This window comes from Archocentrus centrarchus, chromosome 6, assembly GCF_007364275.1.
Source record: "Archocentrus centrarchus isolate MPI-CPG fArcCen1 chromosome 6, fArcCen1, whole genome shotgun sequence".
NCBI classification, from domain to species: domain Eukaryota; kingdom Metazoa; phylum Chordata; class Actinopteri; order Cichliformes; family Cichlidae; genus Archocentrus; species Archocentrus centrarchus.
Genome location: NC_044351.1, coordinates 27,275,905 through 27,296,024, shown reverse-complemented (window position 1 = coordinate 27,296,024; position 20,120 = coordinate 27,275,905). Strand labels below are relative to the sequence as shown.

General features: G+C 37.5%; 1 protein-coding gene across 1 annotated transcript in view; it reads left to right on the top strand.

The window, feature by feature from the left end:
- Positions 1–1,896: 1,896 nt before the first annotated feature.
- The window catches only part of ptprja (protein tyrosine phosphatase receptor type Ja), a 59,363-nt gene continuing 41,139 nt past the window's right edge, over positions 1,897–20,120 (top strand). The window contains exons 1-4 of the mRNA XM_030730565.1: positions 1,897–2,063; positions 18,893–18,914; positions 19,052–19,252; positions 19,381–19,629. Of these exons, the coding sequence (XP_030586425.1) occupies positions 1,998–2,063; positions 18,893–18,914; positions 19,052–19,252; positions 19,381–19,629 (538 nt within the window). The 5' untranslated portion in view covers positions 1,897–1,997. The remainder of the gene's footprint in view (positions 2,064–18,892; positions 18,915–19,051; positions 19,253–19,380; positions 19,630–20,120) is intronic.

Below are 20,120 nucleotides of genomic sequence, written 5' to 3'. Positions count from 1 at the left end.
GATTTGCAAACGTGCAGAGGAGGGATAGCGGATATACCGGGCAAAGGATGCTGAATATGGAGCTGCAGGGCAGGAGGAACAGAGGAAGACCAGAGAGAAGGTTCATGGACATAGTGAAAGAGGATTTGCAGAGGGTTGGGGGAGGATGCTAGTGATAGGAGGAGATGGAGGCAGATGGAAACCCCTAAAGGGAGCAGACAAAAGAAGAAGGACAAAGACAATATTTTTACAGTTTTACTTCTGTGCACCAGGTTGACAAAGAGTCTTTGTCCAACAAAATGTGACGCTAACTGTATACTTTACTTTATACGCAATAATAAATTCATTTTGACTCAAAAAGAGAGGTAGTCCTTCTGTTCTGATACTAGCTGCTTAACTTCACACCTACAAACCTGGATTAAGTTAATTGAATGCATACAACGCAATATTACACAGAGAAAAAATATGAGAAATTTTGGATGATCAGTCCCCACTGAGCCCCATCTTGATATGCTCAAATTCACAGCTAAAATAAAGATGTTTGGCACAAAGATGATTGTCATTGCTCATTAATTCCTCTTTTTGTGACATCTGTACTCAGTGTTTTTTTTTTCTTTTTTGAGTATAACTTACTATTTTAAATTGTAATAAAGCTAAAATTATGTATTATAAGGGGGTGCCTGCTTTGGATGACAGGTGAGTCCATAGGACACAACTCTTCACAGGTCTAACCTGAAAACTACCAAAGACTAACAAAACGCCTTCAGTGTTAGATTTTAGTAAGTCAAAGATTATATAAGCAACTTATGTCTGGTTATCTATGAGTTATAATAATTATACTCACAGTGGCAAACTACATGTGCACATGTGGACATACTGCAGGTTGGTATCCCACAGTTTTCCGCTCTTCCTGCTGATGCCACTATTCATCTTGTTTTCTTTTGCAAGTCTTCAGTTTTGTTTCATGAAAACTGGGTTTCCTAGTCTGTAGTAGTAGTGCCCAGTGGCAGTCTGCACTGGGTAGTGCATGCTACTTTGTCATTTTTTTAATGCACTCTGTCTCTATAGGCTATAAATCACTGAATTGTACAGTACATCTTGACCAAGTCTTTTACTGCACCATTAATGCAGCTGTCTCACAACTCTCTCTGTGTTCCATTTCTGGTGCCTATTAGTATGTCTCCGTTTGCAGGTATCAATGTCTTCATGACACACCTAGTTAATAACACTCCACCCTCTCCTTCAGATATGGTCATGTCTGTGTCCAACTATGGCTGCAGCAATAAAACAAGCTCAAGGCTTCAAATAGGTACATTTACAAACTTTTTATACAGTATGGTCAGACAAACATGTCATGACCCTTTTATTTTTTTTTAGTTAACAAAGTCACGGGTGAGTGTATGAAATTTAAAGAAATGAAAGAGTTATTAAGTTGCTTTTTTTTTTTTTTTTACATTTTAATCTCTGTTGGTTTATTTTCTGCTTGGGTCTGAAGGCATGACATTATCCCTTTGACTGTACTCCCTCTTATCTTCAGCCCCTTACTCTGTTGTGTTGCGAAATCAGGACTGAACCACTTGAGAGAAGAGAAACCAAGCCAGTGATATTAGGGATGTTTCCCAAAAATATTTGCTTTGGTAGCTGGGTTTTCCAACTACCAAACGGGACCCTGCATTCCTTCACTCTGCGTGGCCAAGTCAAAGGAAGAAGGATTTCTTCCAGGAAAGAGGGAAAGCAGGCACGTCGTTGATGATGGAGCAGTGAGGGCTGAAGTGAGGAAGAATTGAAGAGGAGTGGCGGACTAAATTTCTACACTTCCCTGAGTGACGCGCCTCTCGCCGCTGCTCCTCCCAGTTAAGTGAGAGGAAGAAGTTTTCTCCTCTCACTTTTAACGCTGTTGATGTAGCGGCAGTTTGACAGAGTTCTGAGAAGGTTGTCTTGTCAAGGGGAAGTCTGGACATGAAAGAGCTCACCGGGTAGAAAAAGCACTTGAATTTGTTCTCCAAGCGTGCGGCATCATGAAGCCGTCACCGCGCTTCGGCGTCCCTCTGTGGACTCTTCTGGTCTTCAGCGCCCTCCTCAAGGTAAAAAGCTTGATCCCCTTTAAGTTAAAGAGAATTTAAACGGGCAGTATCGTCTTTTCCCAACTTTAACAGTTTCACTGATGCTTATGGTCTTTGTGACTTGGTGGGGACTGCACCTGTTGCGCAGGTACTTAAACCGTACATCCCGTAAGTCAGACGTTGGTGGAGTTTAGCTCACGCTTAAAGAAATATCTGCAGTTATAACAGATTCATTTCGTGTTAGTACCAACAAAGATCTAATAGCCGAATAAAACTTGTCATCAGATGCGCAATGTTCCTCTGAGAGTTTCAGCTGGATTATGCTTTATGTCAACAGGTTAATTAATACGGCGGCTGGAGAGTTTTAACAGTGGAGGAGTTTTTGTTAAAGAGACAAAGTATTATGTTCAGTGACTGCATATTTTTGTCATAAAATGGCAGTCTTTTCTAATAAGTAGGCCAAAGTCTCTTTATTGGTAAATTATTTACTCAGGTTAACACAAGTGACCTGACCTGTAGTATGAAATCCCTTAAAATACATTCCTCTGAAATAGGCTCAGAGAACAGACAGATTGTGGCATCCAGCTTACACCGATCCACCTGTCCCGTGTCCCACTGGTCTGTCTGCTGAGGGAGAGAGAGAAGGGCAAAAGATGAGAGAGGTTGAGAATGGCATGTGATGGTGTGTGTGGCCAACACAAAGGGGTCAGGAAAGGAATGTAGTGCAGCTCAGTGTCCCCTTCACTTCACAGACACAAGTCTTCAAACCAGGGACCTCTCCATCTTTAACTACATTCAGTTGGAATCATCATCAAAACAATTTAACCGCTGCATTGCATATTCCAACTTTAACTATGAGCGCATAATAAGAAGGCATGTTCTTTATGCAAATGTTTTTATTTATTTATTTATTTACATCTCTGTAAGATTATTAATATACCTTAAAGGTCCCAGTCTGCTGCCTCTGCTCTCTTTCCTTTCCATATGTGAACCTCACTGCATTTTCAGTATAAACTAGAGATTAACAGAGCAGAGTTTTACGCTGAGAAAGGGGCTGATTTTAAATGTTTATCTGTCATATTTGTTGCTGATGGACTTTTACATTGATAAACTACTGTTCCACTGCACAGTGGGGGTTTTTGCCGTGTGGAGCTGAGAACAGCACTAATAAAAAAGAAAGCGAAAAAATAAACAAAACAAAAAAAACATTTTGATTTACCGGACAAATCAGGTGATGGCATCAGCAGACGTGGCATGATGGTTTTGTGCTTTAAAAAGAGGAGGGGATGGGTGAATAGAAAATGCATGTTTCACACCAAAGACACCAATATACTTATTTAATTATTATTATTAATGTTTTTAAAGAAAGGTACTCAAAATACTGGCAAAAGCTTTAAACAGAACCTTAACATAGAAGTTCTGATTAAAAACTCGCCATCAGCCTGTTTTTCCACTGAATTGTGAGGACTTGGTTAATGTTTCAATCTTATGGTGTCATGCAAAGCAGTTTAGGCATTAATACACAGGCTGTTATCTAAAACACAAGGATGAGTGTTTTGCAGTCTGGTGCCACCTATTTTAATCTTAGATCAAAGTGAACAGTTACTTATAAATCTCCATTTTCACTGCAGCCAAACTGAAAGGCAGACAGGAAGTGTCCGGTCTGCCTTTGGACACATTTAATTTAGGTGAAATTTCCAGTTGTCTCACACCTTAACTGTTCCTATTCATGATTAGAAGAGCTGTGATCGAGTAACTTCCTTCTGCAGGTTTCCATACCTGAGACGTTTCTTTGTTTGGGTAAAATAAAATGACAAAGACATGTTCAGCAATTGTTGGAAGGGCTGAAAATAGCACTTGTAGATTAAAATGTAATGCTTGGCCTTGGAAATTATTAGTTGGAGAAAGTAATCATGTTGTAGACTAGGACATACAGTCAAAAGGTCCAGAAAAAGCAAGTGACTGCCTGTTTATTTAATATTTTTTGTCCAGTTAGTTATTAAATGCAGCTCTGAAGTGTCTGTGGGTGTATTACATGATACTGTGCTGTATTATTTCCATTGGGGAAGTAAAGGTGCACCAACCTGTTAACTTATTCATCTTCTATAAAGAGTACACAGGTTGAGCAGAGATGAACACTGGCTGCACGCTACACATGCAAATGTAAGCCTGGCACGAACACAGCTATTTTCCATAGTGTAAAGAGAAAGGCAGACCAGCATAAGGCTTTAGCTATGCACATCATTTTAGAAATTGTTGTTAGAGTTTATTGAAGTAGGACATTTATTTAACTTAATGTTTTCAAATACTGTCTCCCAAAGAGACACGAAAGACTTTCTCACTCAAAACAAAACAAAACAAAACAAAACAAAACAAAACAAAACAAAACAAAACAAAACAAAATAAAATAAAATAAAATAAAATAAAACAAAACAAAATAAAATAAAACAAAAACAACTCTAGCAATAATTTGTAGCTAGAGTAAAAAAAATTCTATTTGGAGTAGAAAAAAAAATCTTAAAGTGATTATGAGAAAAAAAGGGGACAAAAGTTTTACCTCAGTCAGCAGGTGCAGTTGACCCTCATGCTAGGTAGTACACATTCTTTTAAAATATTTGATTGATTGATAAAAAAAAAAATCTGAAAAATGCACAGAATTTAGCCTCTTCTAAGTCTCTAAATTATTAAATTCACTGAGCTACTCAAAAGGAACCAGCAACTGTCAGCGACTTTGAAGTGGAGATTGTTCTTGCATTTTATTCAGTACATTTTAGTACAACACCTTAAATTTCAATATGGCCACTTTAACCATTCAGTTTGCATCACTGGCACAATATAAACCTTGACTGGATGTTGTGTCACTTAAAAGATGTTCTGCTTGCACACTTGTGCACCTTAAGATGCTTTTTAAATAACTTTTATCTGCACCATTTAGTCTCAACTTTAACTTTTTGTAGAAGTTTTGTCTGTAGGACTAACCTTTTGTGCTTGAAGGCTTTGTGAAAATAGCCCTCTGGTCTTTCCATGAGTCAGAGGTTTAGGGCTGGGGCCATGTTCACACACATTTTGAGAATCCTCTCACAGAGCAAGGAGCTTAGGAGTGGTTTACTATAATTGTCAGAGCTACTTGGAGCAGAAAGGGGACTGAAAGTCACGAGGTTTGGCCGACCCCTACGCTACGTATAGCACATTCTTTAAAAAGGTTTGATTGCTTCAGCAAAAAAGAAAGAAAAACTTACAAAACTACTGACAGACGTGTTTGCACGTTACAACACCTACGGACAGTTATTGTATTTATTTGCTAACATTATTTACCATCTAGTTGATATTTACAGGAAAAAATGGTGCAGCTTTTGTTAGTTACTTTTCCCCTGCATCTGTGTAGTGTTGTTTAAGTACTGGGAATGTAAGCAGTTTTCATATAATGTGCAGTATTGGTGATTGTATCCCTCATCGCTTTAAAAAAAATTCATATTAGCTACCTGGATTACACAAACAGTTCATAATAATGTGGTGGAGTGTCATTCCTGGGGCATTTTTTACTCTTAAAAGTCTTCCTTTCAACTCCTGAGATAAAGTGTCATATTTCTAAGAAAGTGAAAGTGACCAACTTCCATTAAAATTAATGCCCACAAGTTTTTGGTTGTAGGCAAATATGGTCATATTTGCATGTGAGAGACATTTTAGGTATTTTTTTTTTCTGTGGTCAGATCAGATGTTATTAATGGTGTAACTCACAGTTCAGAGGAACAAAAATGGTGATTTTATTTTCTGATTCCTTTATTTTTTCCTTACTGATCGTTGCAGCTGCTCTGACTTATCACTTTTCTACCAGCATCATCGTTGGACAATGTTGGATCTGTCTTTAAAGTTTTTTTACATAATGTATATTTCGTCACTCACTCACTCACTCACACACACACACACACACACACACACACACACACACACACACACACACACACACACACACACACACACACACACAACCAGACCTTTACCTACATGAACTTCCCTTTAGCTCATGGGAACAGGTAAGAGAGAACAAGATCAAATTTTAAAATTAAAGGTCAAGAATCTGTTTTCTTAAAAATCCAACACACATTTGAGCTGTATGTGTGACTGCATTAAATTAATTCTTCTCTGAATACTTTTGAATGTGTCATATGTTAATTTCATTTACAAAAGTCACAGTAAAAATGTAAATTCAGACACATGATCGCCCTAAACCGAGAATGGAAAGACAAAGTAGAAAAGAGGAAATATTGTGCTTCCCTGAATTTTTTTTCATATAGATATGTATTTTCCACAAGTGGAACTTTCCACCTTACTTCTGTTAATATCCATCCATCCATATGTTTTGTTGTATTTAGTACCAGTCTTGTTTTAACAATTAATGTAAATATGAGGCACCTGAACCACCTAATGACATGTCGAAGTGTCTACGGGTATCCTGGGCAGAAGCATTGACAATATGTATGGTAGCAAATTCCCGTCCATTGTGATTTTATTTATCTGGCATTATGATATATAACCATTATTTATTAAATTTGTTTGTAACTCTAAATTAAACAAAACTGCTCAATAACTATGCTGCTCTTGTGGTTGCAAATGTTTTGCTTTTCATTCCTATTTAACTGCCCATTACTCAAAGCATTGGGAATTAAATGCGATTAAAATTAGGTTTAGATAGTGCAGGCCAGACAGAGCATGTTTGAAGTCACAGTTTGATTGGACCCAGGAAAAGTACAATGCTTTGCATGAGTTTATCGTCATGTGGAGCATTTCTCTGTTCCCACCCTCTGCATCTGCGTCTCTTGTCTTTCTTGGCCTTCTTACGAGAGAATGGTGGCATTACTATCAGTGAGAAATGTCTTGGAACAAGGAAATGTGATGTTTTTTTAACACTTTAAAAGAACTGGCTCGTCTGTGGTTGTGGACACTGTGTGAGGAGCGCTGTCTTTCCGGCAAGCCTCAAGCCTTTCCTTAAAATGTGGGTGACGTTTGGTGACGTGCGGTAACTCGATGACGTCCGATAAGTTTCTTTCTCTTGATGTGTTCTTCTTGCTTTATACAAATTAGAAAGCCTTCCAGTGTCTTGCGTCCAATTATTGGTCTAAAGTGCAAAAGTCACAAATCAAATCCTCCTTTGTGGAATGCTGCACCCTCCACCCACTCTCAGACCCCTTCATCTGCATCAAGACAGTCCAGTTTCAAATTGACATCCCCAAACATTCTGCATTCAACCAGCGCTGCGGCCTGAAGTGCAACTTGTACAAGTTGAATTACAAAGAGTCACAGTTCCCCAGTCCATGTAAATGAGACACAGGCTCCTCTCTGAGCCTGAAAGGCCTTATTGTCAGCAGATAGCCATCATTTTATCAGTGGCATCTGAGCAAGGCTGTAGTGAGAATAAAATTATGATTATTTTGCTGTTGTTTAATTTTGCATCATAATATCTTTCCAGATAGAGAAAAGGAATTAATAAAATCACAATTCACTATAGCTGCCTGTCTTTTTTAGTCTGTTAGTGTTCTCAGTATCACAGGTGATGAAATGTTGATGTTTATAAACTCGGCTAAATATCGTATTTCAGTAGCAAGACTGAAGATTTCAGTTACTCAACGAATGTTGGATGGATTGGCATAAAAGTTTGTATATGCAGTGCATTCTCCATTGCACAGTATTTTGTTAATAAGTTCTGAACATTTTTGCCAGTTAGCCTTGATATTCCTTTTTTTCTTTTTTCTTTTTTTTTTTTTTACAAATTGTGTGATTTCTCTTTGTGGCATTTAATGAGCATGTATCATTTAATAATAGGCGCACATTTATTGGTTAAAGTATTCATGTGCAAATGGTAATCTTATTAATTCCAAATTAAATTGTGATATTCAGTGAAATATCACCATAAGAACGAAAACTAGTAAAACTACTGGAATTTATGAATGAGAGAGGCAAAAAGCTCTTTCTTTTCTCACCGTTTAAAGAATAGTTAGAATGATAATATAAAATTCAGAAAGTGGACTTTTACTAATAAAGGGAACTGCAGGAAACGTTCACTGCTGTCACACAGCACGCCCCATGCTTCACTTTCACGCATTGCAAACATCACACTGGTCACACTTCTGTGACCAGACACATAGGCCCTCTTTGCCCAGAACCTGTTGGTGTGGGTATGTATGCATTCAAGTACGGTTTCTTCCTGTTACATTAGGAGGAAGCTCTAATGGCAAAAGCATTGTGCTCAGATGGGTATCTGCAGCCTGCAGCTCCATGCTTGGTAGCAGACCGCACAGTGCTGGGGACAGTAAATTTGACGTAACTCATTTTCATAGATTCTGATGTGACCTCTGATAGTGGCAAAACTGTGACAGCAGATATTTTTAGACACAGCATTCAGGATCATTTTATTATTGCAGAGAAAGATGCCAACTCTGAATTTCTCTAGTGGAGTATTATGTCATCTGTATTATCACAGAAATGCTATACAACACAATGTACACGAAATGAATAATGCACGAATTCACATGAATGGGAAAGTGTGTCTAAACTTTTGACTGGTGCCGTATATTACTTATGTTCTTTATCACATACAGTTAATATATACAAGCCAACAATTTCAATGTAGGCAAAAATTAAACAGCCGTGTGTGTGATGATATGCTTCAAAGCAAACTTTTACATTTAATATTAAATATATTGCATTATGCCCTGAATTATTTGAATTGGGGCATGCACGTGGTTGCAAAAAATGTATCCTATGGATGGAAAATGAAAATTAAACATATATTGAGACATTACTTGTGACACAAGTGATATTTTGGCAACAGCAGTGTTCTTGGTTAAACTAGACACGTTACAGTGAGGCAAGTGTTGATTAATTAGCCATTGTTGTGTGGCTCTAGACTTCCTTTGCTTGATCTAAATGAGCTGGAGGTATAAAGTACAACCAAATGCTTGACCTAAGCTCCCTTAATATGGTCTAAGTGTATTATCAAGCATCTCTGGGTGGGCTCAGGAAGTTAGATTAGAACAGAAACAATGAGGAGGTTACTCATGAGATACTGAGGCAATGAACTTTAAATAGAGAACAATCTGCCAGCTTATTAAAAGAAAAGTAGAGTGAAGAAAAAACTCAGACAAATCTTGTCCACGCCATCCATTCTGTATTTTAATGTTTGTTTTGCAAGACAAACTGCTGAAGAAATCCAACATGATTGCTGAAATACCACACTATACATACACAAGAGGTTTTAAATTATTCTGTATTACCTGCCCTCTACTCAGGTTGAGGCTAAGAGTTGCTACAGTATAATGGGAGCTACCTGTTTCCACCCATCAAGCTCCATAACATTCACTCACACAGTTTTTGGATGAGCTCAAATCAGCGAATTTAAGTAAAAACAAACAAATAAAATAATAAAGCAGTGAGCTGAGGAGGCTACAGAAGATTCAAGGATTTACTGGGAGCCCACATTCTTGGGTAAAGAAAACTCTGATCTCACAGAAATATGTAAAATAACCACAATATATTTATATTACATTACATGGTGGAGGCTCCTGATAAGGTGCACTGTTAAAAAAAATCTTGTCAAACTGTGAAAATTTTCCTGCTGGGGAAAATCCATGAAAAAAAAAAAGCTAATTTTCTGTTCTGTAAAAAAAATGAAATAAGGTTTTTATTAATCCTGCTGACTGGCAGGGCTCAAACTACCAACTTTATAACCAGCAGGTGTGCGCCACCCCTCTTATAGATGTTACATACTCCATCCATCCATTTCCTTCTGCTTGTCCGGCGTCAGGTGGTTGGCCTGGGAACGCCTCAATGTTCCCCCAGATGAGCTGGAGAAGGTAGCTGGGGATAGAGAGGTCTGGGCTGAGTTTTTTTTGCAGTGTGCTGTCACCACAGAAGCTAGGTAGCGACATGAAACTCATCCACTTTACCCAAGACATCCCCAGAGGGACTGGGGTTTTTTTGTCCTTTGTTGGACCATACTTCTTTGCTTACATGCTAAAGTGGTTAAGAAAAACCCTTTTCATCCTACATTTGAGCTCTTCTACATCACACATGTTGGCCAAAGTAATCAATAAGGGAAAAGCTGTTAAGATGATAACTCACAGAAGCTTGTTTACTTGCTCTGTTTCCATAAATGCTTAGACTGAAAGTGATCTCAGAACAGCGAAAGCAGAACCAGTAGATTGCCTGGCATGCTGGTCTATTTTTTTTATGAGACCAGAAGAAGCTGCTGACCTCTCACTTTGACAACTTCAAGCCATTGTTAATGTGACATGGATACACCCATGAAAGTGACAGAAGCTGTAGATTTCAATGGCTTCAAGTCAAGCAGAGTCAAGCTAGCTTCCTGAGAAGATGGCCAACTTCAGCCACAAGATGGCAGTAATCTATTGGATGGCTGTACACATGCAGTGGGAGATCCTTTATGTGATAGAACTCTCTTTTAGATGGTAGGTTTTAATTTGTGCCTTTTTTAAAAATGTAATAGGGCAAGCAATGCTTGCCTTAGTTGCCCAAACAGAATGCCAATGACATTTAGCATATCTTAACATACTGGTACTGATCAAAGCCCTGGTAAAGTACAACAAAAACCAAAAAAAAAAACCCTATCTGCAATAAATAAATACAGTTAAGGACAGCAGTGGCGCAAGAAGAGAAAAGTATTTAAAAAGAAAGAATAAAGAGTCAATGAATAAATAACATCACTGAATAAGATAAAGAATAGCAGATAAGGCAGTGGAAAAGGTCAAACAAAAGGAACAAAATCTACAAAGGAGATTATCAATATTTAATTTCTTCCTTGTCAGTGAAAACACCATGGGTGTTTTGTATTACTAATCTTCAACACACAGACTCACACACATTGGAGTCAGAGTCAGATAACATGATTTTGCAGAAATTTCAGCTGGAGAGGAATCTACTTTCTCCACTCAGCAGGTCAGCAAGGTCGCAACAAATCCCATTTTTATTAGTTTGCGTAATTCAAGAAGCAGAAACAAAGTATTGCGTGTTTTTTTTCCCTCTATGCCTTTGTTTCACGTTATCAGATTATGAGGTGGTAATGTTAAAAGGTTGATTCTTGAGCAAACAGTTTTAGAGGTTATTTCTTATTATGCAGGAAGGAAGTGGGATATTATCCGGAGTTGTCAGGAATCAGAAGGAATCAGAAAGTGGCAGGGTGCGTTTAGGGGTGATGTAATGTTTACATAGTGGTCAGTGCAGCCATTTCCTCCTCCGCCTGCACACCAGCCCAGTCAAAGGGCCCAGATAATAGTATACATTGGAAAAGGGTTGTCTCAGCTAGTCTCAGCAAAGTATGTGTTACAGGAATGTCTAATGTCTAAAGAAGAAATTGAAGGTGGTTTCTAACAACAGTTTATCTTTGCACTGGAGATGTGTTTAAAAGCACTCAGCAAAATTAAGACTAGTTAAATAAGAAGCTATGACAAAATTACTGTTTTGCACAAAAATGTCCCTCGCACTTATCAGATAGACCAAGCAAGAATAAAACCGATAATGAACTCATACGAGCCTGAGATGGGTGGAGTCTCAGTGGATTTGTAAGAAAAATTAAGTATTTCTAGGGCAGCATTTCCCAAAAGGGACTTTGAGCTTTAGTTATTTTTGCTCTCTGAGTCAGTGTCAAGGCATAACGGCTTAAGACAATGCTTTGTTTATTTGCTCAAGAGAAAATAAGTGACTCTTAGGCAGAGGGCCAAGGGAAATACAACTCTGGGGAGTCATAGCTTAGAGAAGTCACATTCCCTGAGGTCAGCTTAACATGAATATTTGTATGAAAACGTGAGATTGTCATGGTGTTAAGATGTAGCTTTTACAATGTGGTATGTGACCTTTACCATGTTCTTGCAATGCTGGAAGAAGTTCAGTTTCTCATTCAATTAACTTCTTCACAGTTTAACATGTGTTTATTACATTTACTTACTGTACCAGTGCATTCAAACACATTTCACAACACAAGCTGCCTTTTTTAAAAGTACTCACTATTTTTAGTATCCCCACAAAGTCCTATTTGTAGCTGTTCTGTTGTTCTTCTACAACAGCTGAACTGCTTTCGCCCACTGATATGAAATTGTACATTTTCCAATTTCTTAAAGGCCTTTTCTTCCATGTCTGTTTTAAGAGTTAAAAAGTAAACATGCTTTTTGGTTACCAAGATCAAATACTTGGATTTTAACTTGAATCACAGTGTGACATTTAATCAATAATCTTGGGACAATATACGTAATAACAATACAGCATCTATATTAAAAGGCTATGCAAATTCAAATTTGTATTACACGCCTCTTTGCAGTGATCTAACAATGTGTAACTGGTGACCCCCGGTGGTATTAATAAAAATACCCCCAGCTTACAGTTAAGATTTTTCATGGCTCCTCACATGAAGCATAGCAGAAAAAGATGTAAGAAATATTACAGTATATCACTGTAATTATTTCCCCAGCCATGGTGATTGTCTACAAAGGCTCACTGGCAAGGTTTTTGTTTTTTTAATCATATCTTTATATTATTTTTATTTCTTTATGAGGTTGCCTATTATACATCCAGAGGTTTTAATCTTGGATGTTTATCAAAACTTGCGCTCATAACTTGAGCCTGACTGAAATATTAGATTATTTCCAATATCCATCCATCTAGCCATCCATCCATTTACTTACACTTAAACTTTTTAGCACAAAATATTCTCCATATTGGCACAAGGTCACTGTTTATTTAACTGATAACTGGCCTTCATAACTCACAGCCTTTGTCTGATCACATCGTAACGTTATTATGGTTGTGGAAGATACACTACTGTACTAATTAACTTTCAACAATGTTGGCACAATCTAGAAAATAGGACTTTAAACAGACTGTCCAAACCCAACCCCAGCATTAGCACAGTGGAGAATGCTTTTAATTACTAACTATCTATCTGTGGTGGGAAAGCAAAATGGCACTGAATTACAAATTCTCAAACACTAGTTTACATGCTGCCTTATAGGGCGTTTGTCCTGTCAGGCAGAAACAGCAGAAGTGTAGTCACGCACATGTATACTTCCTCATACAAGCTGTTCCTCCTGTTAAAGTGTAAAATCCACCCAGCTTACTGGAGTTTTTATCTCACACTAGATGACATCCTGTAATGTGATGGTTGGTTTGGCGGTTAATCTTTGAGTTTTTGGTCAAAAAGCAAATAGCTACAATTATAAAATATTGCATATTGACCATTGTAAAAGAAAAGACATGCATATGGAAGTCATATTTTACTGAATTACTGTATGTTGTATTTGCCTAACAGGCAAACGCTCCCTGTTTCGACACTAGGAGGAAACAAAAATCCCTTTGAGGTGGAATTAAGAAGGGCATAAAAATCAAATGTGAGAGCAGCCAAAAGTAGCTTTGATTGTATGTTTACACCCACCATCTGATCCCCAGAGTACTGAAACCTTAAACTTCTGGATCAATGTGTGAAACCTTTGTTCTTCAGAAATAAGAGTGCAGTCCCAGAGGACTGACAGGAAGAGCAGGATCCTTGCTGTGAACAGAAAAGTAAAAGTTAAGGGGAGGACACTGCGTCGACAGGTGTACTGGGCAACTTTTAAAGCACTATGGATTTTTCTTCCCAAGATTCACAGTCAAACATACAGTCAGGACACTGAGGCAGCTAGCATAATGGTTTAATGGTTTATTAATTAAGGCCAGAAAAGCTTATTGCATATTAGAGAATTATGTTCTCAAACCTTAAAGGTTTTTTTTAATTTAATATCAGAGAATTCAGTTCTCAAAACTTAAAATATTATTTACCAAGAATACTACAATGATGAAAATGGTGTCATACATAGGCCTTTTAAAGCTTGATTATGAAAGGATTTGATTGGCTTTCATGTTGTAGCACTTGCTACTTACTTTGTGAATTATGAATTTCTCAGCTACTACTACTACTACTTTATTTATAAAGCACTTTAAAACAACAGCAATTGCAACAAAGTGCTGTACAGATACAAGTCAAATGAGCCAATACACATAACAATGACAACAACGACAATAAGAAACCAACACAATAAAACAAATAAAAATGAGTCTCAGCATGTATTAAAAGCCAGGGAATAAAAATGTGTCTTAAGAGCAGTTTTAATAGTCGACAATAAAGGAGTGCTCCTAATATGCAACGGCAAGTTGTTCCATAGTTTAGGAGCAGCAACACTAAAAGCTCTGTCACCCCTGAGCTTCAACTTCGACCCTGGTACCTCTAGGAGCAGGTGATAATTGTATTGTGTTTGAGTATGTTAGCCATCTTTTTAATGTGCTTTTTAAGCCTAAAGGTAGGATTTAAAATAAAACCTAAATATTTAACTTCATCAAATTCAAAGATGGCAGAGGACAGTGAACCAGGTGGAGCTATTTGGACTTACTATTAGGATTAGAACATTCTGAGTTTGATCTGCTTGATATGATTTTATCTCATTAAAGTTGTATATAATTGCTGCTTTTTGATATGCTTTTTGATAAGTATTGAATGATTTCCCGTGTCAACTGCTTTGTACAAGTCCAAAAATACTGCTCCCACTATCCCTCATTTATCCAGGCTAGCCTTTATAACCTCACTGAAATAACAACATGCAGAGTTGGTTGAATGGTTTACTCTAAAACTGAACTACATACTGTAAGAATGAGGAGAACTTCCTTTTCGAGGTATTCTTTCAGCTGCTCAACACTGACTTTTTCAGTAACTTTCAGGACCACAGGTAAAATACAGATTGGTCTATAGTTCATTATTTCATGTTTGTCACCAGATTTATGTGCTGGAGTAATCAGTTCATTTGAGGACAACAGAAAATACGCTATCTTGCACACATTTATTTATAATTTGGGTGACAGTTATTAAAAACCGTCTTTGTATGTTTTTAAAAGAAGATGGACAAACCCCCAGCTATCTTTTGCTGTTTAGTTTTTTGTGATTCAATTGTTTTTTCTGTTACTGACTTATCTAGTAGTTTCAAATTTAGTTTTGCATTCTCGCTTCCTCGTGCCTACAGATAGTGAAGGTTCATATGAAACTTTAGGCAACAAAGATTCACCCTAAAATTCTTTGACAGACTAAAATAATTGTTGAAATGATTTGCAACTACAAGACTCTCATTTACAAATATGCCATCAGTGTTAAGCACTGTTATTGTGAGAATCCCTATTAGTCAGTCTCTCTATAGCTTGCAAGAGATTTTGTGTTAATCTTTCGTTTGTTTAATGGTGTCTAGAAAAAAATAATCCTTTAATCTTTCTAATCTGGGATTAACTTAATTTCTGAGGCCCTTGATGATTAGCCAGTCAGTCACCACATTTCAAAGCTTTTTTCAGGGTTGCATCTCTAGACTTCATCAAATGCCTCAAAGCGTTTCTAAACCACGTTCATTTCTGCTTTCTCTTGTGCAGTCTATTTGGATAACAGCTTTTAAAAAAGTTCACATAAATTGTGACAGGCTTGTATTATTTTATTTAAAAACTGATACTTCACATTTGATCATTTCCTAGCAACTAGTGTAAAGCTGTGATCGATTACAGTGGCTCGCAAAAGTATTCATACCCCTTGAACTTTTCCATATTTTGTCACATTACAACCACAAACAAATATATTTCACTGGAATTTAATGTGAAAGACCAACACAAAGTGGTATACAATTGTGAAGTGGAACAAAAAATTATACATGATTCAAAACATTTTTTACAAATAAAAAACTGAAAAGTGCGATGTGCAAAAGTATTGAGCCCCCCTGAGTCAATACTTTGTGGAACCACCTTTTGCTGCGATTACAGCTGCAAGTCTTTTAGGGGATGTCTCCACCAGCTTTGCACATCTAGTGACTGAAATTTTTGCCCATTCTTCTTTGCAAACCAGCTCAAGCTCAGTCAGGTTAGATGGAGAGCGTTTGTGAACAGCAGTTTTCAGATCTTGCCACAAATTCTCGATTGGGTTTAGGTCTGGACTTTGACTGGGCCATTCTAACACATGAATATGTTTTGTTTGAAATCATTCCATTGTAGCCCTGGCTTTATGTTTAGGGTGAACCTCCACCCCAGTCTCAAGTCTTTTGCAGACTCCAACAGGTTTTCTTCCAAGATTGCCCTGTATTTGGCTCCATCCATCTTCCCATCAACTCTGACCAACTTCCCTGTCCCTGCTGAAGAGAAGCAGCCCCAGAGCCCGATGCTGCCACCATCATATTTGACAGTGGGGATGGTGTGTTCAGAGTAATGTGCAGTGTTAATTCTCTGCCACACATAGCGTTTTGCATTTTGGCCAAAAAGTTCAATTTTGGGCTCATCTGACCAAAGCACCTTGTTCCACATGTTTGCTGTGTCACCAACATGGCTTCTGGCAAACGGGACTTTTTATGGTTTTCTTTTAACAATGGCTTTCTTCGTGCCACTCTTCCATAAAGACCACATTTGTGCAGTGCACGACTAATAGTTGTCCTGTGGACAGATTCCCCCACCTGAGCTGTGGATCTCTGTATTTCTTCTAGAGTCACCATGGGCCTCTTGGCTGCATCTCTGATCAGTGCTCTCCTTGTTCGGCCTGTAAGTTTAGGTGGATGGCCTTGTCTTGGTAGATTTACAGTTGTACCATATTCTTTCCATTTCCGGATAATGGATTGAACAGTGCTCTGTGAGATGTTCAAAGCTTGGGAAATCTTTTTATAGCCTAAGCCTGCTTTAAACTTCTCCACAACCTTTTCCTGATCTGTCTGGTGTGTTCTTTGGACTTCATGATGCTGTTTACTCCCCAGTCTTCTCTTAACCAACCTCTGAGGCCGTCGCGGAGCAGCTGTATTTGTACTGAAATTAGATTACACACAGGTGGACTCTTTTTAGTCATTAGCAGTCATCAGGCAACTTCTGAATGCAATTGGTTGCACTCAGAGAAAAGGGGGCTGAATACTTTTGCACACCACACTTTTCAGTTTTTTATTTGTAAAAAATGTTTTGAATCATGTGTAATTTTCTTTCCACTTCACAATTGCATACCACTTTGTGTTGGTCTTTCACATTAAATTCCAGTGAAATATATTTATGTTTGTGGTTGTAATGTGACAAAATATGGAGAAGTTCAAGGGGTATGAATACTTTTGCAAGCCACTGTATATGTCATTGAAATGCATTCATATTTGTTTGTGAAGATGAAGTCTATCAAGGACTGAGATGATTTTGTAAATGATTTTGTAGCATTTTATCATCTGAGTCATCTAAAACTTGGAGTTGAGTTTTTCTTTTAATGTTCAAGCCAGCTTATATTAAAATCTCCCATTAGGATTATTTCCTTTGCATCATACCTTCTGATTACATGGTCTAAGTGATCAAAAAAAGTCATCTTTTACAGTTGAAGGTCTATACGATGCAATCACCAGAAACGGCATTGCATGAGAAAATGTGATATGTAATATTCCAGCTTATAATATTCCAATATGTCCCCTTGGATTGCAGATTGGTCACATTTAATACAGTTTTAGATGGTTACAGTAATAAGTTTACTATTATTGCTAACAACTAAATTAAGACAATTTCACAGCATTATGGCTTCCAAAATTGTCATTAGTTGACTCATCTCACGAAACTGAACATTAAAACATTGCACTGTAAGTGCTGTTCTGCCACCGTTAGAAGTTAATGATTGGTCCTATCTGTGAGCCTTGTGGGGGGAGACAGTAATGCAGGTGTGAGCTATGATGCCATGAGTTTAATATTTAGCTGAGTGGGAAACAGTTTGAAGGGTAAAATATCAGCAAGTGACTATGAGCTGTTTAAATGTTGGTTAATAATTAATGTGGAATTAAAGCTGTGTATTTGGTCCTGATACCAGGATACAGATGAAAACCACAGCTGAAATGCAAAACTGAAGTGCTGAAGCACATACTGTGATCAACTTTTGTCACTTTGAAGTTTCAGAAATTAGAGACCAGAACTTTCCCACATGTATTATTAGCTGTAGGGCTGTTTAGGGATTACATTTGGTCAGGTATTAGCAGAGTCTACTTCCTTGTTTGTATTAACTATCACACAAGCACGATCTTTTCAGCTGTTGCAGTGGGGCATTATCTCATGAGCTTTTCTGTGTCTGCACCATCAAAAAAGAAAGTGAATCAAAATAAATTAGCTTGAGTTTTTTTTTTTTTTTAGAATCTTGAGTTTTATGTCTATAGAAAGCTTTAGTTTAGGAGCGTGTTTGAATCCGTTCTTATTCATTTAACAAAAGACATCAAACTTCAGTATGCAGGCGTTCTGAAAGAATGGTTTTGTTATATGCAAGACGGCATGTAAGTAAAAAACCCGGCAAGTAAGCCCAGGAATGCGGCACAGCATTGAATAGCAAATTTGATACCCAAATAAACAACATTGTGTGAACATTTTGAGATTTGTAATTTAATTCCCAATTACTAAACACATACACATTAATGTGGGGAAAATAAACAGATTAATTAATTGTTATACAGCGATACAGGCTGTTTGGGAGTCTCAACCTTCACATCTACAGTGATTTCTAGTGCAAGAATTTATTTATTTATTTATTTATTTTTTTTGCAAATGTAAAGAGAAACAGCTTGAGGTTGCTATCAGGTCAGCCGGTATTTTGGCTGGGTTTACCTGATAGCAGGCTCGTCCTCCTTTACAGTAGAAGGAACAAACACCCCCTACATATATTCAGCTGCTAATTTCAGCCATGCCTTGTGACAGTGCACAGCTGGTTGGGTTTGATTCTTTGAATCTATTCAAAACTAAATGCTGACCTCTGCTGGTGCAAAAATAATTTACTTTGCTTTTTTCTTTCTTTGTGTCTGCAGAGCACCCTAGCAGAATGTAACTGTAAGTATGGCTTCCTCATTTGCTTTTATGTGCACTGTATCTGATATTTTGTCTCTGTTTAGAACAAAATTAAAGTTGCCTGTGCTCAGTTATCAGTGTTGTCTTACTTGTGCTGTTTTTCTTGTTCTTCTGTTTAGCATCTGTTTGTGAATCAGGAACATTAAATATAACAACAACAACAACAACAAATGTCATGTTTGAACCTGGCCAAAACTGCAACTTAACAGTTGACGGCACAACTAATGGAAACGGTTTGATAACTGACCTGACCCCCGGAACTGTGTATTCAACTACCATTAACTGTTTAAACTGCTGCAGTGTGTTAGAAATCACAACAAGTAAGTCAGTTTACTACAATATATGTAGCAGTGACTCTGTATTGTAGAGGATAGTTATGATTGTAGTGATAAATGATGAGAATGTGGAGAATGAATTTTTTTCCTATGGACATATCTGTAATTCACAGAGCCAGAAGTGGTCACCGGTCTCACTGTCACTGGTGTCACAACATCCTCTGTGATTGTGAACTGGACTAAACCAGTGGGAAACAGCTCTTTCTATAAAGTGCAGTGGACAAATGGGAGTGACACAGTAACTCAAACGTTTAAAAACATTACTGGCCTGATTCCTGGTAGTCAGTATGAAATAAGTGTCACTGCTGTGGCAAATGACAACCAGACTGAGGGAACAAAAACTGCTGTCACTGTATACACAAGTAAGTACACATTTAAGTTTAACCTTACATTATAAAGTATTCAACATGGAATTGAAGGGGGAGAAATGTGGAGACTGTAGTTTTCATATGTAGTGTTATTTTTGCACTTAATAACTCACTTGTGCTTTGCATCTATTTCTTTGTTATGATCTCTTACAGATCATAAAGAAGTCAGGGATCGTACTGTCACTGAAATTAGGACATTGTCTATATTTCTGAATTGGACTAAACCAGAGGGTGATAGGTGTTTCTTTAGAGTAGAGTGGACGAATGGAACAACGAAACAAGATTACTTTGACTCTTTTTTGTTAATTTTTTTTGCTCCCTTTTGGTTTTATTAATTGCTGGAGGTGAAATAATTAATTAAAAAGGAATTGTTTATACAGAATTGTTTATCAGGATTATGGGGCTAATTTTGATAAAAAATTCACGTTTGTTGTTGAATCAGATTGATTTTACTGACATGTCCTTTCATGTCCTACTTCATGTAA